The 26,731-nt window shown below is 49.5% G+C and overlaps 2 protein-coding genes and 1 long non-coding RNA gene across 3 annotated transcripts in view; 2 read left to right on the top strand and 1 right to left on the bottom strand.

Annotated features, from left to right (window-relative positions):
- Nucleotides 1-12,313, bottom strand: part of LOC146342019 (uncharacterized) — a 42,495-nt gene extending 30,182 nt beyond the window's left edge. Inside the window, exons 1-2 of the long non-coding RNA XR_014783893.1 lie at nt 9,926-12,313; nt 4,671-4,867 (exon numbers count right to left, since the gene is read on the bottom strand). This is a non-coding gene — a long non-coding RNA (uncharacterized LOC146342019). The remainder of the gene's footprint in view (nt 1-4,670; nt 4,868-9,925) is intronic.
- LOC146342018 (trans-1,2-dihydrobenzene-1,2-diol dehydrogenase-like) lies at nt 624-13,257 on the top strand. Its single transcript, XM_084805494.1, has 7 exons — nt 624-785; nt 3,561-3,672; nt 4,694-4,857; nt 5,888-6,140; nt 6,262-6,386; nt 9,224-9,374; nt 13,099-13,257. The coding sequence occupies exons 1-7, from the start codon at nt 696-698 to the stop codon at nt 13,239-13,241; spliced, it is 1,038 nt and encodes a 345-aa protein (XP_084661620.1). The 5' UTR covers nt 624-695; the 3' UTR covers nt 13,242-13,257.
- A 2,252-nt stretch (nt 13,258-15,509) lies between these two features.
- LOC146342017 (trans-1,2-dihydrobenzene-1,2-diol dehydrogenase-like) lies at nt 15,510-26,568 on the top strand. Its single transcript, XM_084805493.1, has 7 exons — nt 15,510-15,825; nt 20,008-20,119; nt 21,262-21,425; nt 22,386-22,638; nt 22,760-22,884; nt 24,681-24,831; nt 25,278-26,568. The coding sequence occupies exons 1-7, from the start codon at nt 15,565-15,567 to the stop codon at nt 25,418-25,420; spliced, it is 1,209 nt and encodes a 402-aa protein (XP_084661619.1). The 5' UTR covers nt 15,510-15,564; the 3' UTR covers nt 25,421-26,568.
- The last annotated feature ends 163 nt before the right edge of the window (nt 26,569-26,731 follow it).

Raw genomic sequence — 26,731 nt, 5'->3', positions numbered from 1 at the left:
AATGCAAAACCTGATACCAATCCTGGCCACTTCTGGAGTACCATGTGTCTCTCTGATCACTCCATCTTGAACAGGATATTGCAGAACGGGAAAAAAGGGCAACTGCAACGAAATGATCAAGAGGTCTTGCAGCACCTTCTCTGCAAAGAGGGGCTAATTCGGCCTTTTTAGTTTGAAAAAGAAAGAAGGAAAGACAATTTAAGTGGGGATGTAACAGAGATTTATAGAAATATGAATAGTGTGGAAGTGGATATGGTGAGGGATTTTCCCCCCTTCACCTTCACTTGGGCTTAGAACAAAGGGCAAATGAGAGGTGATATGAGACGTGCGGATAAAATTATACTGGGATGGACAAAGAGATGTTTTTCAGTCCGGATGCTTGGAGAGTAGTCAGGCTCTGAGTAAGACAAAGCCATGTGTTCAACCCTGCACTCTCTGGAAAGCCAGGATTTGTCCTCCCTTGCCTGGCACTTTTGCCACATTCTTATTCTCACCTGTGTTCTAGAAGCTGTCAAACTGGCCTCTCCCTGCCTCCAGGCTGTCCTGCCTCAATGCTGAGCCTCTCTGTAGGCAGTGGCTGATTCAGACGCTCACAGCCCTGCACCGGAACAAAACCCACAGCAGCAGCAGCAGCAGCAGCAGCAGCAGCAGCAGCACCTCTCCACCATCCGGCTGCCGGGGTCCTGAAATCCTCCATGGGGCTCCGCTGGGGGATCTGCTCAGCTGGCAAGATCAGCCACGATTTCCTCGTGGCTTTGAAGACTTTGCCATCGGCGGATCACAAGGTTGGATAGCAGGACAGGACAGGTGGAAGAGGGGGGTGCAAGTGGGGGGAGAAAAGACCAGGTTCTGGTTTAGCAGGTGGAACTATCCACTTTCTTCTGGAAAGTGGACAAATTTAAGGGCATCTGTGGCTGGAAAAACTCCCTGGTGGTAGCCGGCAAAGCTTTCCCCATTGCTGGAGCTCCATGCTTGAAAAATGAGGGGCTGTAACTCAGTGGCAGAGCACATGCTTTGCATGAAGAAGGTCCTAGGATCAAAACCTAACAACTTCAGAGAGGACAGGAAAAGAGCCCTGTCTGAAACTTTGGAGAGATGTTACCAGTCACAGCGGACAAATTTAGATGGGCCGGTGGTCTGACTTCGTTGAAGGCAGCTTTCTTGGTTCCAGAAGCTCCACCTGCTACATTTCTGCTTCTCACATGGATGTTACAGACACAGTAGTCATGCCAGAAACAAGCAGAGGTGGAACCCCCTATTTTATTATGGGGGTCACTGGCCACTCTTCTGATCTAGCACTCCAGGGTCCATCCCTTAGATACGTGCAGTTTCCTGTGGCTGCTGGTGCTCCAGTCCCAGCTACACCATGCACCCTTATGGTGCTGCTTGTGCACACTCGTGTGCATACCTGCACAGTATTCTACAATGCCTGGAACAGTGGTGTTGAACCTCAGGTCCATGGGCCAAATCCAGCCCACCTGAGGCTCCAATCTGGCCCACCAGGATTTCCCAGATGGCAACATCCCGGTTCCCCATAACCACCAATTGTTTGGTGTTTTCCTGGCTTTAGATTTTTTTTGTTTGGTGGTTTCCTGACTTTTACTTTGTTGTGTGGTGGCTTCTTGGCGTCTGCTTTTTTGTTTGGTGGATTTTCTAGCCTTTGACCACCAATTGTTTTGTGGTTTCCTGGTCTTTTCCCTCTTCTAAAAGGTTGAAACGCCTCTCCTAAGGTTTACTTTCTGGTAGTAAGAGCTTTAAGCAAGAATATACAGGTATTTTGGCCTCACTCCTTTTGCCATTGGCCCCAGTCATCACTGGAATGTGGCCCCTGAGAGCTTCCCCAAAATTGAATTCAGCCCTTGAGCTGAAAGAGGTTCAAACCCCTGCCCTAGGACATCGAAAGCCGCCTAATACACCAAGTCAGACCATTGTCCATGTAGCCCAGTATTGTCTACACTGGCTGGCAGCAGCTCTCCAGAACTTCAGACAGGAGTCTTTCCCAACCCTACTTGAAGATGCCAGGGACTGAAACTGGGAGCTTTTGCTTGGAAGGCAGGTGCTCTACAGCCCTTCCCCAAAGCCACTTCGAACAGCAGAGAAAGGCAAGACAGCACTCACTTGGACAGGGCAGGTGAACTGGCAGCAGCAACAGTAGTGAAGCAGTGGACCCAGAAAGCTGCAGGAACCGACAGCGGGCCCCCTACTGGGGCAGGGGCCTCAGCAGGTGCCCCACAATGCTAGCTGCTGACACCGGCCCTGCCTTGAACTGAAGCAAAGCGGGCTTCCTTCAAGGCAGAAGATTCTGCCCCTGCCTCAACCCGCCCCCCGCCCCCGCTGCGAGCAATTTGGGCAGCCTTTCAAGGCTACACCCCTGGCTTCAGCTAAGATCAGCTAAAACTCCAGTTCTCATTCTCTGCCTCAGCAAAACTTCCAAATGCTGTTTCTGCTGCTTCTCTGCTCCTGCCCCTCAGCTGGCAGGGAGGGAGTCTGTCATCACTTCCAAAATCTGAGGGCCATCTCATCCCTGCCCCCCCCCCAAAAAAAAAACAAAGGAAAGAAAACACATGGAAATGCAAACTGTCAGCACACCCTCTCCTTTCTATCATTCACTCCCATCGAGGAAACCTTGACCAACCATCCCAGCAAACGGCCTCAGAAAGGCAGGATCAGCCAGCAATGATTCTTAACAATATGGGGTAAAGAACCACTTTGCTGACAATCTGAGGGGGATCTCAGCTGTACCCATGTTTCCCTTGGTTTGATGTAAAAAAAAAAATAATCAAAATGTGGTTACAGAACGGCCTTAGTTTGGCCTTGTAAATAAGCCCACCCGAATTACCAGCCTCCTGGGGGTTTGCAGTGGAAGGACGGAGAGTTCAGTCCCTCATGTATCAGCCTGCTGCATTTCTGGGCTGGACATGGAGGACAGACGGAGTGCTCTGCCAGCCCACTCAACCACCCATATGCCCCCCGTTGTCGCTTGTGGAGACCAGGCTAGTGCTTAAATACAAAGCTGTGTTACTTGTTGCGGTGGTGAGTGTGAGAGAGACACGGAGACAGGATTAGCTGCGTAATGAGGCGGTGGTGCCATCAGGGTAGGATTGGGGACAATGGGGGGGCCCAATGCAGCAGGGTGGGTTTGCCATATTTTGAAGGAAGTGAAGTAACACACAATGCCATCTAAAGAGGCCCCACCCCACATATGACCAATAAGCCCAGAATCTGTTACCTGACTACACCACTGTCATTAAGTGATCTTCTTCGTTAAGCCCTACACCACACCTATAGACTTCAGAAAAACAGATCCCCCAAAACAGCCATTACCTGCTTCCATACTCCTAAACACTGCGTGTTATCCTTACTTTGCATACTAACAAGCATTGATCGAGTGCAGGGCCGGGTGGGAAATGCACCATTCTTTATCCACCCTGAGCAAGAGTATGAGAGGATGGTATGAAAATGTCTTAGTCAGTAATTAACCAGTATTCACTGATTCATGTGGTAGGAACCCCGTGTCGTTCATAATATCTTGTCTCATAGGCTGGCTCTTCCCTCTCCAGGCAGTAGCCATTGCTTCTCATGAGCTCAAGCGCGCCCAGGAATACGCCAAGGAGCATGGGATTTGCAGGGCATACGGATCTTACGAGGAACTGGCACAGGACCCCGATGTAGGTGAGGATGGACCTTGGTGAGAGAGCACTGGGACAGAAAAATAAGCCCCACTGTTTGTGCGGGGTGAGGGGAAGGGGGACCAAAGTGCCATCTTCTGAATCAACTTCTGACTGACTGAATCACTCAGCAGTTTCCTCCCTAGGCCCTGTCCTCTCTCCCCTGCAGGGAAAAGCTCTTATGTCCGATCAGCAGGTGACTGGAGATAAGAGCTTTTCCCTGTTGCACAGTGACAAAGGCTCCCTTTCTCACTGCACAGCAGAGAAAAGTTCTTATGTCTGATCAGTTGCTGATATGAATTTTTGGTGGCAAACTGCTACGGAAAGCTGCAGTGGCCAAATTTAGCTTGAAAACAAGCACAATTTGACCATTGTAGCGTTCTGTACCAAATTTTTGGCAGTGTTTTTGCGGCTGCCACACCGCACATTTTGGTGGTGTGGCAGCTGTGGGGGCCTCATGCAGCCCGCATGACACCTCTGGCCCCAGGAAGTGAGTCAGAAGGCAATTTAGCCCCTGGGGCCAGAACAGCCCACCCCACCACCCCCGATCTCCAGGAAAGCGCTGGGACTCGTTTACTCGGAATGCTCCACCTTCTCACCTGGAGGCTTCGCTCGCTAATCCCAGACTGACGGGTTTGGCTGTGATAGTGGTGAGGGGGATGCTCTCTACACTTTCTCAGATTTCACATATTTCAGGCCACTGCAACCACCTGCCAGCGTGGAGTAGTGGCGAGAGTGCTGGACTGGGAGCCAGGAGATCCGGGTTCTAGTCCCCACTCGGCCATGGAAGCTCACTGGGTGACTTTGGGCCAGTCACAGACTCTCAGCCCAACCCACCTCACAGGGTTCTTGTTGTGAGGATAAAATGGAGAGGAGGAGGATTATGTACGCCACCTTGGGTTCCTCAAAGAGGAAAAAAGGTGGGATATAAACGTAATAATAAAATAAATAAAGTTCTGCGGCTCTGATTAAGTCCCGGCTCCCTCTGCAATTTCTGCTCACCATCTCCTGGGCAATCTGTTCAGATGTGGTCTACGTGGGATCACTCCATACCCAGCACCGCGCTCGCACCCTCCTCTTCCTCCGGGCAAAGAAGAATGTTCTGTGCGAAAAACCCTTGGCCATGAACGCGGCCGAAGTCCGGGACATGATCCAAGCGGCCAGGGAAAACAATGTCTTCCTCATGGAGGTAGGAAACACTGGGGCAAAAGAGGAAGCAGTCAGGGTGATACAGTGGAAAGAGAGTCAGATTGTCTGGGTGATGTGGGTTCAAGCCCCACCTTTGCCCCTGCATGGCCCTTCTAAAAGCCTTTCCCAACCTGGCGACCAGGAGATGTGTTGGACAATAGATCCCATCATCTTCAGTCCCCTGCCCAATTGTATATCTTGTCCATGTAGGCTAGGGTTGCCACTCCCCTCCCCCACTCTGCTGCTGTGCAGTTAAGCACAGCCTGATGTGAAGAAATTAACCAGGTGAAGCTTTTCCTTGTATGGTAATAAGATAATGTGGAAGGTTTCCTCGATTCCCTTTCTGTTTGCCAAACTGTTGTTAAAAGCCACAGGAGCAATCCACTACACCCCCCTGGAAAAACACTAGCAACCCTAACCTATACACATGCCCAATGAGCGATTGGGTCAATACCAAGAAATAGATTATATATATGTATGTATGTAACTTTTCACCCATTTTTCAATGTAAGGTTAGAAGTAAGTTAGACTAGAATCATGGGCGCACTTATCTATGAGTAAGTGCCATTGAAAATCAGTAGGGTTTACTTCTAAGTAAGCATGCAAAGGGGTGGGCTGTAAAAACAAGTAGCAATATTAGAACTGAAAATAGTGAAAATAATAATGAAACAGCAAACCAAAAGCTAATCAATGGGGAAAGGAACAGCAGATTAAACAAACACTGATGGTGCAATTTTATGCATGTTTAGACAGAAAAAAGTCCTACAACTCCCAGCATGTCCCAGCCATGCTGGGATTTGTAGGACTTTTTTTTTTGTCTAGATTGCACCCTGAATTGTCCAACAAACTGGGAGTCCCAAAATTTCTCAGGAAGACAGGATGGGCTCAGGAAAGCGGGGGCCTGTCATCTGTAATTAAAGGGTATTTCACAACCAGCATTTCCAAGAAACCTGGACACACCCTTAAGAGAAATGCACAACACAGGTGCTGGCAGGGAGGCCCAACTGTTGACTACCCCCTGTTTCTTTTAGGGTTTCTGGACTAGATTCTTCCCTGTATCGGAGCAGATCCGCACCATGCTGCGCCAGAAATCTCTCGGGGACTTAAAGGTGCTCAGAGCTCAACTAGGTTTTAAGCTGGATGACATCCCAAGACTGGTAGATAAAAAGTTGGGTGGAGGTGTCATTTTGGACTTGGGCTGCTACTGCATCCAGTTCGCTTCTATGGTTTTCGGGCCGGAAAAGCCGCAAACCATTGTGGCCTCAGGATTGCTCCATGAGACAGGTAAAATGCTGGGCGACTAGGGTGGCAGGTAGGGAGCACAGTGGAAGTTGCTCCAGACTGGAGGGTAACATCTGGGAGATGGATGGGATAGACATCACATTGCTTTCTGTATATTTCCCAGGAGTGGACGAAACAATTGCCATCATCCTTAACTACTCAGGGAACCGGCAGGCCGTGCTTAATTGCACCATGATGATCAACCTACCAGGAGAAGCATTAATTGGGGGAACCGAAGGAATAATTCAGGTACCTGCATAAGTGGTGTGGAGGGCAGGTATGGGCAGACAAGATCTACCAACTAGAGCCAGGCAGAAAAAAATCACAGTTCGGGGGGTGGAGCCAGGCACAAAATCACAGCTTGGGGGGCAGAGCCAGGCATGAAATGGTGGCTCTGGAGGTGGAGCCCAAAATCCCCGGTATGGCACAAGTCATACTGTGGGATGACTTGCATATACAAGTTCAAGAGCCCTTCCACCAAGGCTTTTATTGTGTGCTCGTGATAGCTCACTCATGGTAGTTTGCTGGTCCTTTACACAACGTTGTCATCCTCCAGGGCCTCTCCCATGCTTTGCAACCATTTTTGCGGGGGGTTTTCCTAGTGAGGGAAGTCTGGTAATATTTAGAAATGGTGGAATGAGAGACTCACGTAATTGGTAAATTCTGCTATACCATAGCACCACGGTGTAAAGGAGCCAATCTTATCCAGAAGCAGAAGCCCTGATAAAGGTGTAGGATAAAACCCTCACATAGAGAAATGCTCCAAGTCTATAACTGAGTTGCCACAGAGGAGGAATTTGAAGTCTAATTTTGGAGATGGGGAGCAGGCAGCACACACTTTTCACTGCTGTTGTGAAATGAATAGGAGTCAGGAAAACCCATACTGGTTTACTGCAAATCATCGAGCAATCGACCAGTAGATCCTGATCTATCTTCTCCCCACCCCTATTGTGGGGTCTCATGGATTCAGAAACAGGATTAAGTTGGGGGAGGAGTGACCATTTTATGATTAGTTATTATATTCTGCTTTTCCTTCCAAGCAGTGGTGCAGCTAGATAATTTTAAGACCCTGGATTTAGTGGTCTTATGCCCCCTCCTTTAGATGCCCATGTGTATCACTGCAGTTGTGAAGCCCACAACTAGCATTTCTCTCCACCGAGCCCCCAACTGTGCTTGCCATGCTTTACAACGGCTTCTATGTTCGTCATAGATGAGAGCAAACCAACGACACAAAACTGTTTGCCAACCCTGATTTAAAAAAAGAAAGAAAATAAATACTCTAGTGCATGTGCAGTTTCATGTTTTAAACTCACTTTAAATTGTTGCATCATCATGACTACAGAAGTAAAATGGAGCCCTGGTGCTAAAAACATTTTGAGCGTAATCCTATGCATGTTTAGACGGAAAGAAGCCCTACAACTCCCAGCATCTCCCAGCCAGCCATGGATAGCTGCGGAATGCTGGGATTTGTAGGGCTTTTCCTGTCCAAACATGCATAGGACTGTGCCCTCACTTGAGAATGAGCAACATACATACATGCATACATACATACATACATATATATATATATATATATATATACACACACACACACACACACACACACACACGTAAAAATAATACAGCGAGCATCTGTAACCATGTACACGCCCAGCGGGCCACCGTCTGACTGTAACATGTTTTTGAAAATAAGGGGAAAGAAAGGATGCTGTGCTGAGGGGGTGAAGTGTGGTCCCAGCAGCCAGAGCATGTGGACATGGAAGATAAAGGGATTTTAGGGCTTGAGCAGTGACCAAGAGTGTGAGCTGTGATCCGCCCGAGGTGCCTGATTCATAAGTTGCGATGCCACTTCCGTGATCTTGCTAGCTGGTCTTAGCAAGGTGCTAGCTCTCAGTGTCCGTCCCCCAGAACATGGGGATACTACTACTCAGGGCCAGACCCAGGAGTTGGAATGCTCAGGCAGCTGTAGGACCCCAGTGCCCTGGGTGGGCCCACCACCACCGGTGAGGAGTGGCCACTGCCAGTGCTGTCAGTACCCTCTCTGGGCAGCGGGCAGGACTAGCCCCCCCCCCCCACAACTGGCTCCTCTTCCCCTTTTGCTACACAAAGGGAGAGGGCAGGTGGGGGTCATGAATCCTTCAGTCCTCCCTCTCAGCACTAGCCTGCCTGAGCAGAGTTGGAAGTCACTCACGGGTGGCTAGTTCGAATCCCCACACACAGGGCCAGGCATGGCTGGGCACCTGCCAAGAGCCCCATCCTAGCAGGGGCCCCCCAAGCCCCCAGGATGGGCTCCCCCTCTGCACTGTTGCAGCCTGCTTCTTTACCTGCCTCTCGCTCCGGCCCAGACAACGGTGGTGGTGCGAAGGAGGAGCGGCAGATGCCACGGCCTGCTTGCTCCCTGGCTCTTTGCCTGGCAAGTGAGCAAATGGGAGCAATGAGAAAGAGGAGGAGAAGCAAGAGCAAGAGCAGTGGGTGACAATGAGGAGGTGGACTCATTGTGGGAGGGGGCCCACTGAGGGTGTCTGGAGCCAGCACTGCAAGACAGGTGTGCCCCCGCCCCCGGCTCACCGTCACAACCCAGGTCTCAGAGTACCACAGCATGTGTGCTACTGATTCCTGAGGAGTAAGCCAGGGGTCTTGAACCTTTTTGGGTGGGAGGGCACATTTGGAATTTTGAGTGTGTGTTGTGGGGGCTCTCACAGAAGGGCTGCCGCGGTGGGCATGGCACAGCCACAAAACACCCATTTCCCAGAGGGCATACTAATGAGGCTAAAAGGAAAGCCACCTGCCCAAGCACCTCAGTACAAGGCAGAGTTGGGGTCTGAGCTCCAAACACATGCAACCAACCCTTTGAGCCCAAATAAAGGACTGATGCGGAGGGCAGCCCTTTGCTTTGCAGCCTGCCAGCCACCCGGTTAATTTATTTTGTTTAATTAAATAGCGTCTTTAAAAACATATATAAATCTGGAGGGGCAGGAAGCCTTGAGAGGTATCCACAAGAATCATGTTGGAAATCCCAGGAGTAAACCCATGCCAGAGTTTCTCCTCTGGCCGAAGGATGACAGCCCGCTTCTCTCCCTCTCCAGATCCCCAACCACATGAACAGCCCCACGGTCATGTTCATGAAAGGCAACCGGTGGGAGTGGCCCCTGCCACCCTCCCCTGAACCGCTCTTCTTTGAGCATGACATCGGGCTGCGATACGAAGCGGAACATGTCCGGCAGTGCCTGCTGAAGGGTAAGGCCATAAGCGGTGGGGTTTGTTTGGGAGGAAGATGCAAACAGAAGCGATTTTCTCACTTATGCACATAGCATGAACACATGAGAGCTGCCCTGCTCAATCAGACATATGGTCCATTTAGTCCAGGGTTGGGGAACCTCAGGCCAAACAAAAAGGCAGGTTGCTTACTTGTAGTTCTTCGAGTGGTCATCTGTGCATTCACACATGTGGGCTCTGCACCTGCGAGGAGCCTCATTTCAGGAAACTTCTGTAGCTGAGGAATGGTTTTGTGGGAACCCTCCCCCACTGTCCAGTGTGCATGTCCCAACGGGCTCCCGCCCGCTCCCTCAGTTCCTGGAGACCGCCTAATGTGGCCTCAAATCCAAGGGTATTATCACACCTTGGTACCAACATCAATATTGACATTGGCACCAAAGCAGGGAAGGTGGGTGGGTTGTGTGAATGCACAGATGACCACTCGAAGAACTATAGTTACAGGCAAGCAACCTGCCTTTCTTCTTCGTGGTCTTTGTGCATCACTCATATGGGCGATTAACAAGTTCACTTACCACAGGAGGGTAGGTGCAAGTCGTCCTTATTACAGCAGCGCTGACAAGACAGCTTGGCCAAAACTGCAGTCTTGTCAAGATCGCATGTGAAGTCTGTAGTGCGGAATGAATGTCAAGGGCTTAGACCACGTTGCAGCCTTACAGAGTTCCAGTACCGACACTCCCTTCTCAAAGTCTGTCAGTGTGGCCGTTCCCCTTGTCAAGTGAGCCCAAATCGAGCCGGAAAGATTGAGACTGGTAAGTCAACTTGATAGTGTCAACGATCCAAGTTGAGAATCTCTGTGGAGAAAGTGGTAGTCCACCTTAACAGATAAAGAGATGCTGAGTCTTATGGAAACTCTCCACCCTTGATTTGTAAAAGGCTAGTGCCCGTCTGACTTCTAACGTATGTAGGGTTGATTCTAATGGAGACATGAGAGACTGAAAGAAAGATGGCAGAATTATGTCCTGGTTGAGATGAAAATCAGAGACCACCTTAGGTAAAAAGGCGAAGTCCAGCCTCAGTATGGCTTTACCCTTGTGAAAGGCTAAAAACGGAGGGTCAACATGCAATGCACACAGTTGGATGATCTCCTAGCCGAGGTAATAGCTACTAAAATGCTACCTTGCAGGAAAGCAGTCTAATGTCAGAGGGAGCTAAAGGCTCAAACAGTTTAGACATCAATGCCAGAAAGGCTCCACTGCGGAACTGGTGATAGAATTGGAGGAGCAAGATTTTTCAGTCCCTGAAGGAGCTGCTTGACAACTGGATGCATGAAGATTGAAAGACCACGAACAGGTTTGTGAAAAGCCACAATAGCTGCCAAGCAGACTCGAATAGACAATAGTTTTAATCCCTTCTTGAACAGAGAATTCAAGAATGAAAGAATCCCATCAATTGGCCCATTAACTGGGTGGAAATTAGCCTCAGGAGCAAGGGTGGAAAATGCTTCCCATTTGCTTGCATACAATTGTCTCATTGCTGGCTTTCTAGCAGCGTCCAAAATTTCTCTCAACTCATCCGGTAGGCTGTGTGATGCATCTCTCTGAAGATCCTTTATGCTGTGAGTTTGAGAGTTTTGATGTCCTGACCTTTGTTCTTGGAAATAAGGCTCAGTACCAACAGTAGGTGAAGGAAATGTCCGCCAGCCATCCTGAGTAGGGTGGTGAACCAGACTTGCCTTGGCCACCATGGGGTGGTGAGAATGGAATCCGTTTTCTCCACTCCGATCTTTGCTATTACTTTTGGAAGAAGGGGAAAGGGGGCAAACATTTTGAATAGTTCTCCCTTCCATTATCATAGGAAAGCATCTCCCAGGGAGGATTTGCCCAGTCCCACCCTTATGCAAAATCTAGGGCAGACCGCAGTCTCTGGGGAGGTGAAAGGATCCATCGATGGAGTGTCCCACTGAATAAACAGGCATTGGAGAATAGAACATGACATCTGCCATTTGTGGGTCAACAGGCAAGTTCAACTCAGGATGTCCGCTAACAAATTGTCCTTCCCGCAATGTGAAGAGCTGACAGTATGATTCCTCTTGGGATCGCCCAGTTGAAGATATCCAGTCTCAGAGAAATTAGATGAGATGAGTGTGTGCCCCCTTGCTTGTTCAGGGGCCATAACACTGCCGTGTTGTCAGTAAGGATCTGCACTCGTCGATACTGAAGCTCTGTCTCGAAGGCATGGAGAGCTTTCTTCACTGCCAGCAATTCCAGGAAGTTCATGTGCTGTGCCCCTCTGTTGCAAGACCAGAGGCCTTGGATTCATAGACGCCTGCAGTGCGTTCCCCATCTATGAAAAGAAGCATCTGTAGTTAGGATTTGAGATGGTGCTGGCTAGAGAAAGGGGGTGCCTTGAAGTAGGTTGGCTGGTTTCATCCACCAACGCAACGTCAGAGCAATCCTCTTTGGTACTGTCAAGTGTACCTGACGGGCGTTGCCAATACCACTGAACGATCAGAGGAACCAATTTTGCAAAGGCCACATCCGCAGTCGTGCCCACTGAACCATATAGACTGAAGATGCCATCAGCCCTGGTAGTCTTTGAATCTAAAAAGCTCTTGTAGTTCTTCTCCTGTACAAGCTGTCAGCAAGATCCATCAAAGGACAACTTGCTCCTTTGGCAAAAAAACTCTGCCCGCGACTGATAAACGGAATCACCTGTGATGGAGTTTGGCTGGATGTTTTGTGTTGATACAGAGCCCTAGATTTTTGAGGAGGTTGCAGACAGAGCGGCCTCAGCCACCTTCTCTCACGACGAGGCCACAATCAGCCAATCATCGAGATAGTGGTATAGTTTGATGCCTAGTGTCCGGAGGTGTCCACATACCGCAGCCATGCATTTTGTGAATATCTTCGGCATGGTGGCTAACCCGAACGGGAGGACATGGAACTCGAACATGTTCTTTCCTATGACAAAGTGAAGTTATTTGTAGTGACTCTGGTGGGTAGCTATATGAAAATAAGCATCCTTTAAATCCACTGCTGTGAACCAGAGACTCATTCTCAGGAGAGGGAGAATCAATGCCAATGTCACCATTCAGAACTTCTTTGGTGTAATGAAGAAATTGAGGTCTCTGAGGTCTACAATAGGGCGAAGTCCCCCATCCCACTTTGGTACTGTGAAGTATTGGGGGGGGGGAACGTTCTTTTCTTGGTACAGAATAACTGGTGATGATAGAAAATATACAAAAAAAAATTGATATTGTTTTATCTATATGCAAGCTAAAAACATATATTTAAAAAACAATGGAGGAAAATACAAGACTGTTGTGCTGTAATAGCCAAAAATACCAGTAACCAGTATCAAGCAAAACCAATAATGTTTTGACTAAATGTTGCCGATTTAGATAAGTGCATGGCATATTTGCTATAAATTAGTTATTAAATAGATACATATTAAGCTATTTGTAGGGAGGGGATGACACTTGAAGCCAAGTAATAAAGATTGAAGCTGGTTTATTAACATACGTATTAGATGCTTAAAATGGGTGGGAAACCTGCAGCTGTCCAGATGTTGGGACTACAACTCCCATCATCCCTGCCCAGTAGCCATGCTAATGGTAGATGGGAGTCCAGCAACATGTGGAGGGCCCCAGGGTCGCAAACCCTGCTCCAAGAGGAAACTGAGTAGGCCCCAGGCTGCTGTTTACTTCTCTGTTAATCCAGTATTTATTAACCTGTCTTCCATGTAGGTCTGAAGGAAAGCCCCATCATGCCCTTGTGTGAGAGCGAAACCATCGCCACCATCATGGATGAGGCACGGAGACAAGTGGGGGTCATCTATGAGCAAGATAAGGTTGCACAGGCCAACCAAGGCAGTGAGTCCGGCCAATAAACATTCACTTTTTTCCAAAACATTAGAGTGCCTGAAGATGCTGTGTCTATGAAAGTTGGTAGTGCTGTCTGAGTCAGGACATGGAAGCTTCTTTCTTCCTGGAAAGCCACAAACTCCCTGAAAATGCAAGGAGTCTCTTTTTTAAAAGCACCTAGTCCTCAGTGTTCATGTTGATACACGTAGCAGTCAAAGAAATGGGGTGGAACACAGGGGAGGAATGATCATTTTGCCATTATCTTCCCAGCTAGCCTAGTAACTTGAGCTGGTTACCACACAGCCACAACCTAGCCTTAAGAATTAAGCTTTCATTTAAACAGGGCAATATGTTTTCGTATCAATAGCTCAAGCCCATCACAAGCATTCAGTATTAGTCACAGATTTTGCCTACTTCCATTGCAAGGGTTGAGGAAGGGACACCCTCCCCCCTACTAGAATTTAGGCCAGGGATGGGTAACTTGTGACCCTGCAGATGTTTTGGCCTACAAATCCCATCAGTCCTAGATAGCATAGCCCATGGTAATGGATGATGGCAGTTGTGGGCCAAAACCTGTTCTAGACACATTTAAATCCAAGTGGAGGAGGGGGTAGGAAGAACAATGATTACCCAGCTGGAGCGGTTCTGTGGTCCTAGGATCCAGGAATCGTAGCTCCTGCCCACACCAACGCCCCTTTCTCTCAACTGGAGACCACCGTAAAATCTGACTGTAGCGATGACTGAAGGGCTCCTTTAAAGGGATTCTGGTAAGTTCAGACACAAAACCAAGAGGCTGTAAACGATTGAACCGAGCCTGGCCTTCGATTTAAACCAGGATGCCGTACAGCTTCAGGATGTCTGTGTATTTAGCAATCTTGCCCAGAAAAATGCATCAGCGTACGACCCAGAAGCTCCCAGCACTGCCTCAAGCAGATTCACCGCACCAGGCACCTCAGCCCACCCCCAAAATTGCCACACACACACACTCACTCACTCCCCTGGCTTTCCTACCCACCTGCTCCTCGCCATCCCCTGAATCCCACATCCATCGCACAACAACCAGGAGGCCTGGCGCCCAACCTCCCCATCCTTGCCCACTGACTTCACTTCTCCAAAGAGTCTGCAGGGAAATTACTGGCTCCGTTCCTGGCACACCCACCTAAAGCCCAGAGGGCCAGCAGCCGAGCCCTCAATGCAGCACACACCATGAACTCTGCTCTTCCTTTAGCATAAGAACGGGCAACATACGGCCCTCTAGATGTTTTGGCTTTCAACACTCATCAGCCCTCGTCAGCATAGCCAAGACATCGCAGAACAAAACATCTGGAGGGCCACAAGTCTGGCACAGCCCTTGTCCTAACTTGCTTCTATTCTGCTGCCTACCCAGAAGGGTTACCGTGCCCCCTCCCTCCCCTCCAAACACACAGGCTGCACAATGAAGAGCTGGTCTCAGAGGGTAGTGCAGGAAAGCGGCAATAGGCTAAATGGACCAGAGGCCAGACTCCATGTGAGACAGGGGCCCCATCTACACAAGCCTTTTACTCCAGGGCGGCTGTGAGTCGAGGTCCCTCGGGACAGACGACGCAGTCGCCTCTTCGCAGCCATCTATGCTTTTCTCCTCCTTGGAAATGCAGATTTCCAAGGAGATGTTTTGCTGCGATATTCTTCGTTTGCTGTGGGTTTCCCTGCAGTTGCGAGCCATCTGTCCCTTCCCCAAACCGACTTCGCATTTTGCAGTGGGAGTGTTGCAGGCATGCACAGTCCTTGCCTCACTCTGTGATGCCCCTTTACTCCCTCATCCCTTCACAGCTGCATAGTTACAGATGCACAGAGAAGCATTTTCATTTATTTAATCACACTTTCACACATTTTTGCAGCTTCATATCTTCGCAATGGTTGCTTTTGGATTCAGTGCCAAAGGGCCTGGGGAGTCTTGGGGGAAGACTAACTTCCCTCCAGCCACCAATTTGGAGTGATGGGTAGGCATGTACTGCTCACACCTTGTGAGTGTGAACCATCATGAGAGTCTCTGGCTGGGGAACTGACAAACAGATGGCGTGGAAATGAAGGAGCACAGAACACCCACTTTTTACCTAATGAGGGAGAGAACAATGCAACAGAACCCTTAAAATACAAAACAGCCACTGAAGTGTTGCACCCCCAAGCTCACGGAACTGCACAGCTGCGCATTAAAGTATAATGGCAAAAAAAGGGCACGGCGGAATCTGTTAGGGAAGCCTGCAGTAAATCGCAAGTGTATACCAACAGAAGCTAATTCGAAGCTGCAATGCTGCACAGTTGCGACGGAGTGAAGGGTGAAAGCGGTGCCATGTAGACGGGGTCAGGGTCATGTGTTCAACCCTTGCACTCTCTCTGAAAGGCCAGGATTTGTCCTCCCTCACCTGGGACAGGTGCCAAATTCAGCTGATTCAGAGACACTCACAGCCCTGCACCAAGACAAAACGGACAGCAGCAGCACCAGTTTTCCACTGCCTGGTTGCCGGGTCTCTGAAATCCTCCATGGCGCTCCACTGGGGGATCTGCTCAGCTGGGAAGATCAGCCACGACTTCCTCGTGGCTTTGAAGACTTTACCATCGGTGGATCACAAGGTTGGATAGCAGGCCAGGACAGCTGGGACGTTGGGGGTGCAGGTGGGTGGAGAAAAGACCAGGGGTTCTCATTCAGTAGGTAGAATTTTTCACTTTCTTCAATTTTAGGGGCATTTGTGGCTTTCAAAACTCCCCAGCGCTAGAAAGGTAGCCGGCAAAGCTCTCCCCACCACTGCAGCTCCATGCTTGAAAAATGAGGGGCTGTAGCTCAGTGGAGAACATGAAGAAGGTCCCAGAATCAAATCCTGACAACTCCAAGTAAGGCTTGGAAAGAGTCCTCTCGGAAACACTGGAAAGATGTTCCCGCTCAGAGTAGACAAAGGCTGCGTTCAGATGTCACTTTAAGCCATGGTGGCTTAATAAGCTCCTCACAGTAGCTTATCTTTGAAATAGTCCACGATGCCCCACCACAGGACGACTGTGTGTAGCTTACTAAGCTACTGTGCTAAAATTACCCATCCCGCTGCCCCCTGCAGTTGTCCCGCCCAAGCAGTGGTGCTGTTTCACCCATTCGTTACGTCGCAGTGGGGGCCAGAAGGAGCGGAATCCCAGTGTACACCAAAAAGGGGGTGGCAGCTATAACACCTTGGAGGTTTCTGGGATCAGGACCAAAGTTCACATGCAGGCTCTCCTAGCTGGGAGGCACCCAATACACCACCAAAACCATGCACAATTGCACCCAGAGGAGGGAAAATCCCAGCTGCACCAAAAAGGGGGTGGCACAAATAAACCCTTGGGGGTTTGAAGGACCAGGACAAAAGTTCATAGGCAGCCTTCCCTAGTCGGGAGGCAGCCAATGAACCCCACAAACCCCCCAATTGCGCATTGCTGGTTTAGATGCCTTTGGTATTCTCAAAACCGCTAAAGCACTATAGCGCTGAAGTGGAAATCTGCCTCCCCTGCCTCCCCCAGACGCTGCTGGCAGAGATGCTTCTGTTCTCAGTATCACTAAGGAGCTATAGCACTTTAGCGCTAAAGTGCCATTGCGCATTTCACCCCATAGACATTGCTGGCATAGATGCCTTTGTTGTTCTCAGAATTGCTACATTGTGCATCCTCCCCCAACATCATGGGTTAAAAAATTCCTGACAGATGACACGATAATCCACGATGGGTTAAATAAGCCACCATGGCTTATTTAACCCATCATGGGTTATCGTGATGTCCAAACCCAATCATTGTTAATCTAGATAGACCAGTGGCCTAAGCTAGTCTAAGGCAGCTTTGTAGGTTCCAGCTCTACATGCTACATTTCTGCTTCTCAGATAGATGATGTAGAGACAGTAGTAGTGCCAGAAATGAGCAGCTGAGAACCGTGTTCAGAGGTGGCACCCCCTATTTTATTATATTAGGGGTGCCACAGGCCACTCGTCTGAACTACCACTCCAGAGACCATCTATAATATACTTGCAGGGTTTCGTGGCTGCTGGTGCTCCAGTCCCAGCCACATCATGCATCCTTATGGTGCTGCTTATGCACACGTGTGCATGCTTGCGCAGTATCGTACAGCACCTAGAACTGGGGTGCTGAACCTCAGGGCCATGGGCCAAATCCAGCCCACCAGGGTGAGGGGAGCTGCACAGCAGTTTGTGGTTGTAATTCACACAGCACACACTGCTTCAACACACCTGTGCACTTTTCTTGTGTGACATTTAGACGCCCACACAGAGCAATAAAAGATCCTGGGAACTGAACAGCACTAATGCAGAAGAGTGTTATATTCAAGAAGCATCACGAACTCCAACAAAACTGCATTTCGAGCAAGAGATTAAAAACACACACACACCTAGATACAAGAGAAAAAACCCTAAATGCACAAACACAGTTCAGCTGTTTTAAGAATATCATATTGCATATCTTATCATAAGACTGACAACGCCGCAGGACTCATCCTAGAATTATTTCCTTCACCTTGGAAACATTGGCGAACACTCTCTGGAACAGTCTTCCTCAACCTGGTGCCCTCCAGATGTTTCCACTGCAACCCCAGCATTCTGAACCACTGACCATGTGGCTGGAAACTGGAAGTAGAGACAGGCAGCGCAGATGAGGCCCAGCAGCTGCTGTTGCAGCTCTCAGAATGATGTCATGACTGGAATCTGGGGCAGGGGGACTTGCACCCCCTTGGCCCTATGAGCAGATGCCCACAGAGCCCACCCGGGGTCCCAATCTACCCCAATGGGATTCCCCAGATGGCAGTACCCAGTTCCCCCCAACTACCGATTGTCTGGTGGTTTCCTGGCTTTTGACCATCTGGCTGGGTCGGTCTGGCTTTGGCCCATTTAACCCAGTATTGACTGGCAGCAGCTCCACAGGATTTCAGGGCAGTGTCTTTCCCAACCCTACCTGGAGATGCCAGAGACTGAACCTGCCTTCTGCATGCAAGACAGGTGCTCTACCACTGAGCTACAGCCTTTTCCCAAAGGGCTGGGGCATTTCGAACAGCAAAGAAAGGCAAGACAGCAATGACCAGGCCAGAGAGGAAAAGAGACTGACTCTCAAAGGACCAGCTGGGGAAGCTGGATGGGGCTAGATCTGCTGATGGGCCTCTGATTGAGGAATGGCACTGTCATTTTGGTACCAGGGTCTCCCCTCTTTCCAGTGCTCTGAGAAGTTCCAGGCACAGCTTTGAATGAACGAGCACCTGGGAGGCTTAATGTCCCCTACTGAATCATTCCTTCTCTTCCCCATGTTCAGTCTTTATGTGCCGATGCGTATGTAGCCAAAACAGCACCCACACACACACACACAGACGGGAAGTATCACAGCGCAATGAGGAGCATGCTGAGCATGGATTGCTGACTGACTGTTGGTGGTGGCAGGGAACTGGGGGGGGATGGAAAGGAATGACTGGAATCCTAGGTGAGGGCATGCCCTACTGCAATTGTTACAGGTCCCACTTCAAGTTGCTTTGAGCCAGTCCTGGTTTCGGGTGTTGGAGGGCCTTTCGGCAAGTTGCTTTCACTGAGCCTCCTTCCCCCACATCCCCCATGGTCACTGCCAATTTACTTGCCTCTCTCTTTGGGCCCAATCTACACCATCTCACAGAGAGAGGAAAGAGAGGCCAGAATGCAGAGGCGACCGCTCCTTCACAGTGTGCTCCCTTCGCTTGCTTGGAGAGGGCAGGTGAACTGGCAGCAGCAACAGCAAAGCAGTGCAGCAGCAGAGCGAGACGGCTGCAGGGATCAACAGTGGGCCCCCTACTGGGGCAGGGGCCTTGGCAGGTGGCCCAACAATGCCAGCCGCTGATGCCGGCCCTGCCTTGAACTGAAGCAAAGCGACCAAGGCAGGCGATTCCCCTCCCCCTCCCCCTCCCCCGCCCCAGCAATTTGGGCAGCTTTTCAAGGTTACCTCCCCGGTTTCAGTTAACATCAGCTAAAACTCCCAACTCTCTCTCTCTCTCTCTCTGTGCCTCAGCAAAACTTCCAAATGCTGTTTCTGCTGTTTCTCTGCTCGCGCCCCTGAAAAAGGAACCTGTCACCTTCTCCATGTTCTGAGGGCCATCTCATCTCATCCCATCCCATCCACCAAACCCCCAAAGGAAACAAAACACAAGAGTTTTGAACTGTGGAGACCAGGGTAGCACTTAAATACAAAACCCTGTTAGTTGGAGCGGTGGTGAGTGTGAGGGAGACCTGGATTCAGGGTTAGCAACATAATGATGCAGTGATGTCATCAGGGTAGGATTTGGGGGCAGATGTCAGGGACTTCCTCAACAGAAGGAACATGGGGGGCCCAAACGCAGCAGGGCTGGCTTATTGCATTTTGAAGGAAGAAAGGTAATAATAACACATTGCAATTTAAAGAGGACTGCCCCCCATAAGACAAATAAACACGGAATCTAAAATTACCTGACTATACTGCAATAATTTAATGATCTGCTGTAAGTCATATACCACACCTATGGACTTCAGAAGAACTGATCCCCAAACACAGCCATTCCCTACTTCCCTACTCCTAAACAATAACTTGTATTACCCTTACGTTACATACTAACCCGTATTGATCAAGTGGAAGGTTGGGTGGGAAATAAACCATATTGAGCAATAGTATGAGAGAATGGTATGAAAATGTCCTAATCAGTAATTAATCGGTATTCTCTGATTTGGGGCATGAGCTAGGCACCCTGTGTCGTTCATAGTCCCTTATCTCAATCTCATAGGCTCTCTCTTCCCTCTCCAGGCAGTAGCCATTGCTTCTAGTGACCTCAAGCGTGCCCAGGAATATGCCAAGGAGCACGGGATTTGCAGGGCATACGGATCTTACGAGGAACTGGCACAGGACCCTGATGTAGGTAAGGATGGACCTTGGTAAGAGAGCACCAGGAGAGAAAAATAAGCCCCACTGTTTGTGTGGGGTGAGGGGAAGGGAGCCCAAGGTGCCATCTTCTGAAACACCGTCTGAATGACTGAATCGTTCAACGGTTTCTGCCCCAGGCCTTGTCCTCTCTCCCCTTCAGGGCAAAGCTCTTATCTCCGATCAACAGCTGATCAGAGATAAGAGCTTTCCCTTGCTGCACACTGACAAAGGCTCCCTTTCACACTGCACAGCAGGGAAAAACTCTTGTCTCTGATCCGCTGCTGGTACATGCTTTTGGTGGCAAAACTCTATGGAATGCTACAATGGCCAAATTTAGCTTGAAAACAAGCAAAACTTGACCGCTGTAGTGTTCCGTACCAAACGTTCAGCACTTTTATGGTGTGGTGGTCACAGGGGCCGCATGCAGCCTGCGTGTTGCCCACCCCTGTCCTAGAGTTTATCTCTGGTAGGGATGGGGAACCTCCAGCCCGCAGGCAGAAGCCCTCCCAGGCTCTGCTCCCTTTCCTAGGCCCGCCGTCCTCTCCCAGAACTAGAAAAGGCTGTCTTTCTCTAGTGTTGGGAGAGGAAACTCAACAGCTAGGTCCCTATGATATTGGGGGCAAGGCTTTGGGGGAGGAGATTCAGGAGGGCAGGCCTTGCCCCATGACGCTTCTGGCCCCAGGAAGTAAGTCAGAGGGCATTGTAGCCCCTGGGGCCAGAAGAGTGCCCCCCTCCCCCGGACCTCCAGGAAAGTGCTGGGACTTGTTAACTTGGAAAGCTCCACCTACTCACCTGGAGGCTTTGCTCGCCAATCCCAGACTGACAGGGGTTTGGCTGTGATAGTGGTGAGGGGGATGCTCTCTACACTTGGAATTGTTTTTAATGAGATGTTTTTAATATTGTATTTTAAATGTGATTTTAATATTTACATATGTACCACTTAGGGATTTTATTATTTTTAGCGGCATATAAATATCACAAACAAACCAAACAAATGATGCGAGTTCTCAGATTTCACATATTTCAGGCCACTGCAACCACCTGTTTCTGAGGTTGGGCCTGTGAATCCTGCAGCTCAGGTTAGGTCCTGTCTCCCTCCCCATTTTATGCTCACCATCTCCTGGGCAATCTGTTCAGATGTGGTCTATGTGGGGTCGCTTCATACCCAGCACTGCGCTCGCACCCTCCTCTTCCTCCGGGCGAAGAAGAACGTTCTGTGCGAAAAACCCTTGGCCATGAACGCGGCCGAAGTCCGGGACATGATCCAAGCGGCCAGGGAAAATGACGTCTTCCTCATGGAGGTAGGAAACACTGGGGCAAAAGAGGAAGCAGTCAGGGCGATACAGTGGAAAGAGAGTCAGATTGTCTGGGTGATGTGGGTTCAACTCCCAGCTTTGCCACTGCGTGGCCTTATAACAGGCTTCCCCAATCTGGCTACCTCCAGATGTGATAGCTCAGACAAGTCTTCTGCACACAGTTTTCAGGGTGCCCAACATGCACTTCCCATTCTCTGGCAAGGTCACTGAAGGCACTTCTGGTTTGTCAGCTGTGAAACTAGAAGCAGCGAGAGCAATCCTTATGGTTAAGTGGGGTGGTGTGCACTCATATATGAAGCAGCGGGAGGCTGGCATGGGGAGGGGTGGGCTGGGTGGGCTAGGTGGGGGACCCCTCCAAGGATGTCGTCCACCTTTAAAAGCATTGTTACCCACTTGGGAAGCTGATAATTCTAAGGCTTTCTTCACACTGAGCTTTTATCCTGCGATTGAGATCACTCCTTCAGGGAAGTTTGCGGGCTTTTTACATGACACCGCTGTGCCCTTCCAGGGCATCTCCTGCACTAAATGCCCTTTGTTCCATTTTTAAATAGATCGCAGATAATGAGCTATCCAATTACCCCATTGTGTTCTGCTTGAGGAGCAAGATCAATGAAAGATCATGGAAGACTCAGATACTGGGAGAAAGAAAGGGGAAGGGAAGGGAAGGGAAGGGAAGGGAAGGGAAGCACGTGAAAACGGGAGGCGTTGTGATCCTGCATTTGAAATGGGAGCAGGAAACCCCATTTTAAATGCAGGGGTTTAGGCTGGTGTAGAGATGCCCTAAGAGTTCCCCCTCCCAAGGTGGTGGAGGCGGGAGGAGGTTTAAAACTACCTGCCTCCCAACAGAATGCCCATGGACTACACTTTTGGAGGCGTCCCCAACCTAGTCCACCCCTTCCTGTGCCAGCCTCCCCAGTGCTGTTGACTACCCCCCGTTTCTTCCAGGCTTTCTGGACTAGATTCTTCCCTGTATCGGAGCAGATCCGCACCATGCTGCGCCAGAAATCTCTCGGGGACTTAAAGGTGCTCAGAGCTCAACTAGGTTTTAAGCTGGATGACATCCCAAGACTGGTAGATAAAAAGTTGGGCGGAGGTGTCATTTTGGACTTGGGCTGCTACTGCATCCAGTTCGCTTCTATGGTTTTTGGGCCGGAAAAGCCGCAAACCATTGTGGCCTCAGGATTGCTCCATGAGACAGGTAAAACGCTGGGCGACTAGGGTGGCAGGTAGGGAGCACAGTGGAAGTTGCTCCAGACTGGAGGGTAACATCTGGGAGATGGATGGGATAGACATCACATTGCTTTCTGCATATTTCCCAGGAGCGGACGAAACAATTGCCATCATCCTCAACTACTCAGGGAACCGGCAGGCCGTGCTTAATTGCACCATGATGACCAAAGTACCTGGCGTGGCGTTAATTGCAGGAACGGAAGGAATCATGCAGGTACCTGGCTAAGTGGTGTGGGGAATTATTTTTTTTTTTACTAGAACCCCTGAGGTCCAACCAAAGCCCAGTACAAAATGGTGGCTCAGGAGGTGGAGCCAAATATCTCCTGCATGGCACCAGTCAAAACATTGGGATGGCTTGTATATACAAGTACAAATCTATATCTGAGTTGCTACACATGAGGAATAATAAAAGGCTAATTTTGGGCGGGGCGCAGGCAGAACACCCTTTTCACTGCTGTTGTGAAACAATCAGAAGTCAGAAAAACACATGGTGATTCACTGCAAATCATCCAGCAATCTTTCAGTCGATGTTAATTTCCAATTTTCCATCTCTATTGTGGGTTATCATGCATTCAGAAACAGGGTTAAATTGGGGAAGGAGAGCACCTTAAAAAAATTATTAGTTACTACATTCTGCCTTTCCTAATGCAGCTAGGTAATTTTAGAGCCTGGACTTAATGATCTTATGGAGACTGCTTCAGAGGCCCGTGTGTTTTACTTCAGATGGGAAGCACACAACTACCGTTTCTATTCGCCCCCTCCAACCGCCATTCCATGCTCTACAACGGCTTCTACATACCTGAACAAAGAGCAAACAAAGAACCTAAAACTGTTTCCCAATCTTGACTGAAGAAAGGAAATAAATACCCTGGTGCACGTGCAGCCTCACATCCCCAGAATGTGGGGATACTACTACCCAGGGCCAGCCACACGGGCTGGAACACTCAGGCAGCTGCAGGACCTCAGTGCCTTGGGTAGGCCCACCACGACAGGGAGGAATGGCCGCCACCTCTCTCTGGGCAGGGAGCAGGACTAGCCTCCCACCCCACCCCAATTGGTGCTGTACCCCTGCCTGTGGCAGGTGGCTTCTCTTCCCTTTTTGCCACCTAGAGGGAGAGGGTGGGTAGGGGCTGTGAACCCCCCCCCCCCACAGCACTAGCCTGCCTGATCAGAGTTGGACAGCACTGGTGGCTAGTTCTAATCCGCACATGCAGGGCCAGCGTCAAGAGTAGGCACGGCTGGGCACCTGAGCAGAGCTGCCTGGGCTTGCTCCTCGTCGTTGTTCAAACCTGCTTGTTCACCCTCCTCTCGCTCTAGCCCAGACAATGGTGGTGGCGTGTAGGAAGGCGGTGCAGAAGACGCCACGGCTGACCTGCTCGCTGTCTCTCTGCCAGCCAAGCAAGCGGGAGCAATGAGAAAGAGGAGCAGTGGCAAAAGGAGCGGGTGACGAGGAGGGCCCATGGAGGGTGCCTTTCTGAGGCCCTCCTGAAACCTGGAGCCACCACTGAAAAATGCAGGTCCCCCCAATTCTCAGCACAGCTACACCTCAGGTCTCAGAGTACCACAGCACGTGCGTTGCCAATGCCCTAAGAGTAAGCCAGGGGTCTTGAACCTTTTCGGGTCGGAGGGCACATTTGGAATTTTGAGTGTGTGTTGTGGGGGCTCTCACAGAAGGGCTGCTGTGGTCGGCATGGCGCAGCCACAAAACACCCATTTCCCAGAGGACAAACTGGTAAAGCGAAAAGGAAAGCCACCTGCCCAAGAAGCTCAGTACAAGGCAGAGTTGGGGTCTGAGCTGCAAAACACAAAAACACTCCTCCGAGCCCAAACAGAGGGCCATCCCTTCACTTTGCAACCTGCCAGCTAATTTTTTTCTTGAGTTAAATAAAACCCGGAGAACTGAAATAACAATCAGGAGGAGCAGGGGAATGTTGGGCACCAAGAGAGGTAGCCACAGGCACCATGCTGGAAATCCCAGACGTAAAAAAGACAGCCTGCTTTTCTTTCTAGATCCCTAACCGCATGTATGCCCCCACACTCATGTTCCTGAAAGCCAGCCGGTGGGAGCGGCCCCTGCCACCCTCTCCTGAACCTCTCTTCTTTGAGGACAGCATGGGGCTGCGATACGAAGTGGAACACATCCGCCAGTGCCTGCTGAAAGGTAAGGCTAAAAGCAGTGGGGCTTCTTTAGGACAATGTCGCAAACAGAAGTGGTAACACTTCTGAGTTCTCTGTCCGAAATAGGGATATTGATCTCTTGCAAGTTTAGATAAGGACGCTATTTGCTCAAAAAGAATGATTAAACAGAGGGACATTAAGCAGTTTGTGGGGCATGGAGGACACTTGAAGCCTAGTAATAAAGATTGAAGCTGGTTTATTAACATACGTATTAGATGCTTAAAATGGGTGGGAAGCCTGCAGCTGTCCAGATGTTGGGACTACAACTCCCATCATCCCTGACCAGTAGCCATGCTAATGGTAGATGGACATCCAGCAACAAGTGGAGGGCCCCAGGCTTGCCACCTCTGCTCTAAGAGGAAACCAATTAACCCCAGGCTACTGTTTACTTCTGTTAATCCAGGATTTATTAACCTGTCTTCCATGTAGGTCTGAAGGAAAGCCCCATCATGCCCTTGTGTGAGAGCGAAACCATCGCCACCATCATGGATGAGGCACGGAGGCAAGTGGGCGTCATCTATGAGCAAGACAAGGTTGCACAGGCCAACCAAGGCAGTGAGTCCGGCCAATAAACATTCACTTTTCTCCAAAACATTTCAGTGCCTGAAGATGCACCTATGGAAGTTGGTAGCGCTAAGTCAGGAAACTGCATTTGTAGAGAGGATAGTCTCTACCACAATAAAGTCGAATTAGCCTGAAGCTGTGTCTATTGTGATTTTGATTGCACATGGTGTGTGTGTGTGTGTGTGTGTGTGTATATAAGCAGTAACTCCGCAACAGTTTGCTGGAATGGGGTGAAATTGGGGGTGGGGTGGGATGCTCTCAGGGGGAGCCTTCACATGCTGCACTTGAGAACCAGGGATTTTGGCTTCTCAAGGCAAAAGTGCACACAGTGGGAACAGGGGAGAGAGGAATAACTCCGTGGCAGTTTGTTGGAACGGGGTGAAACGGCGGGGGGGATGCTTGGCTATCCTTGACTTGATCCTAGCCAACAGAGATGACTTAGTGGATAAAGTGGCAGTTATGGAAACTCTGGGGGAAAGTGACCATGTTATACTTGAGTTCTTGGTTCTAAAGGAAGCAAAAGCCGAGTGTAGCCAAACGCGTACCCTGGATTTGGAAAGCCAATTTTAATAAACTCAGAACAATGATAAGTAAGGTCCCATGGCAAGCGACTCTAACGAGAAAAGGAGCCCAAGATGGGTGGGAGCTTTTAAAAAAGGGAATTCTAAAGGCACAATTACAAACAATTCCAACAAGAAGAAAAGATGGAAGACAACAGAAGCCAATGTGGCTTCACAAAAAGCTTAGAGATGACCTATAGGAAGTGGAAGGAAGGCCAAGTAACAAAGGAAGAGTACAGGCAGGTAGCACAGAATTGCAGGGATGGCGTCAGGAAGGCTAAAGCTGAGAACGAGCTGAGGTTAGCGAGGAATACTAAAAAGCAACAAAAAGGCTTTCTTCAGCTACATGCATAGTAAAATTTAGCATTTTAGCTTTCTAAATTTTTATCTTTGCTGCTTTAAATCTGTATTTTAAACTCCTGCACTGCTGCTAGGTTTTATTGTGGTTGTATTGTTATATTGTGGTTTTAATGTTCTGTATATTTTAAATTGTTTTATTGTGTGTTGCTTGGATTTAATTTTTGTGAACCACCCAGAGAGCTTCGGCTATTGGGCGGTATAGAAATGAAATGAAATAAATTAATAAAAGATGGAGGAAAAATGGTGGTTCACCTGTTCAATGAGGATGGCAAAATGGTAACAGATGACAAGGAAAAGGCAGAAGTGCTCAATTCCTACTTTGGCTTAGTCTTCTCCCAAAAGAGGGTCTATGAGCCCCCTGGCAAAGGGGAAGTACAGGCTGAAGGGGCAGGACTGCAG

The sequence above is a fragment of the Heloderma suspectum genome, chromosome 6 (assembly GCF_057233095.1).
Source record: "Heloderma suspectum isolate Gila_16-S chromosome 6, 16-S_ref, whole genome shotgun sequence".
Lineage (NCBI taxonomy): Eukaryota > Metazoa > Chordata > Lepidosauria > Squamata > Helodermatidae > Heloderma > Heloderma suspectum.
This window is presented reverse-complemented; position numbering and strand designations above follow the sequence as displayed.

Coding starts and splice junctions, on each gene's coding strand:
- LOC146342017 (XM_084805493.1), top strand. CDS start 15,565: ATGTGTTCAACCCTTGCACTCTCTCTGAAAGGCCAGGATTTGTCCTCC. Junction 15,826..20,007: donor TACCATCGGTGGATCACAAG/GTTGGATAGCAG, acceptor TTCCCTCTCCAG/GCAGTAGCCATTGCTTCTAG. Junction 20,120..21,261: donor GGCACAGGACCCTGATGTAG/GTAAGGATGGAC, acceptor CAATCTGTTCAG/ATGTGGTCTATGTGGGGTCG.
- LOC146342018 (XM_084805494.1), top strand. CDS start 696: ATGGGGCTCCGCTGGGGGATCTGCTCAGCTGGCAAGATCAGCCACGAT. Junction 6,141..6,261: donor AGGATTGCTCCATGAGACAG/GTAAAATGCTGG, acceptor TATATTTCCCAG/GAGTGGACGAAACAATTGCC. Junction 6,387..9,223: donor GAACCGAAGGAATAATTCAG/GTACCTGCATAA, acceptor CTCCCTCTCCAG/ATCCCCAACCACATGAACAG.